Below are 1,550 nucleotides of genomic sequence, written 5' to 3'. Positions count from 1 at the left end.
GGGCACCAGACCTCATTACAAGTGGTTGTGAGCCACCATGTGGTTGCTGGGAATTGAACTCAGGACCTTTGGAAGAGCAGGCAATGCTCTTAACCAATGAGCCATCTCTCCAGCCCCAGAAAGGAATTTTTTAAAATCTCTATAATCCCAATGAAATATAAACTTCTTGAAAAAAAAATTAAAGAGAAAGTCTCACTATGCAGCCCTGACTGGCCTAGAACTGACTATGTGTAAACCAGGCTGGCCTTAAACTCAGAGACCCACCTGCCTGCCTCGCTGGCACTGAGATTAAAGGCATGTGCTATCATATCTTTTTAAGATGACGATTTATTAAAGTCTGACGAAGAATTTAAAATTCATATTTTCTGAAGACATAATAATTAGGTTCTTAGGTTGGCCCTAAAAAGCCTATTAAATTGCATAATTGCACCAGGTGGTGGTGCACACCTTTAATCCCAGCAGAGACAAGCGGATCTCTGTGAGTTCAGCCTGGTCTACAAGAGCCAGTTCCAGGACAAGCTCCAAAGCTACAGAGAAACCCTGTCTCAAAAAAAAACCAAAACCTAAAGAAAAAAATTGCATAATTGCATGAATAGCCAAAACTGGTAGACAGTATTATTTCTTTCATTCTAGCCACAAACTGCAGCTCAGTGAGTGTTTTCGTGGCACGCATGAGGTACTGGGTACAATCCCCAGCAACACACACACACACACACACACTACAAATGTCAGAACAAATCCTCATCTGTAGTCCTAACACTTTATATTTCTGACTGGACATTTCTTGGGTAATACTTATTTTTAAACCAAATCTTCAAGTGATATAGATTTAAATCAATAACAAAAAAATTTAAGTCACTTAGAAAATCCTGTTTTTATATAATTTATATTATTTGAAGTCTGGATAATACATTTTGGTAATCTTTTTGAAACATTACAAAAAGGAATAGTCTTAAAAGCATTTACTAGAACAATTGTTTATTTAGAATAAGCCAGAAAGCAGTATCTAGGCATTATTTAAAATACATCTTACCTGAAAAGCTCATCTTTTAAACAGCGAAAACAGTTTCAAGCTCATTATATGAGTCTATCAATTTCATGCCAGCCCATAGGGCTCTTATGTAATTAGTAATAAGAAGATACTCACCAAGTGGAGCTTTGAGGAAACGCCGCTCGATGCCCTGTTCTATCTGAAAGAGGGCCATAGCCAGATAATGAACCACATTGCTCACTGACTGCGGTGTACTGCTGGTACTTGGAGTTTCTGTTTTAATCCCCAAAAGTCTACAATTAAAATAACAACAGTTTATGGTACTGAAAATCACAATCAGGTGAAACTTGGACCTACTCATCCTTCCAAAGTGTGTGCGTGCGCGTGTGTGTGTGCGCACACTCATGCCCCTCACCTAAGTGAAGGAGAGGACAGCCTCAGGTGTCAGTGTTGTGTGTGCGTGTGTGCGTGTGCGCGCGTGTGCGCATGTGTGTGTGTGTGTGTGCGCGCACTCATGCCCCTCACCTAAGTGAAGGAGAGGACAGCCTCAGGTGTCAGT

At 40.5% G+C, this 1,550-nt stretch overlaps 1 protein-coding gene across 2 annotated transcripts in view; it reads right to left on the bottom strand.

Annotated features, from left to right (window-relative positions):
• The window catches only part of Baz1a (bromodomain adjacent to zinc finger domain 1A), an 81,289-nt gene that overhangs the window by 12,778 nt on the left and 66,961 nt on the right, over positions 1–1,550 (bottom strand). For both annotated transcript variants that reach the window (XM_013347274.2, XM_026782398.1), the window contains exon 20: positions 1,148–1,284. In XM_013347274.2, coding sequence (XP_013202728.1) covers positions 1,148–1,284 — 137 coding nt within the window. The remainder of the gene's footprint in view (positions 1–1,147; positions 1,285–1,550) is intronic.

Source organism: Microtus ochrogaster, chromosome 1, assembly GCF_000317375.1.
Source record: "Microtus ochrogaster isolate Prairie Vole_2 chromosome 1, MicOch1.0, whole genome shotgun sequence".
Lineage (NCBI taxonomy): Eukaryota > Metazoa > Chordata > Mammalia > Rodentia > Cricetidae > Microtus > Microtus ochrogaster.
Note: the sequence above shows the minus strand (reverse complement) of the source record. Positions and strands in the feature narration are given on the sequence as shown.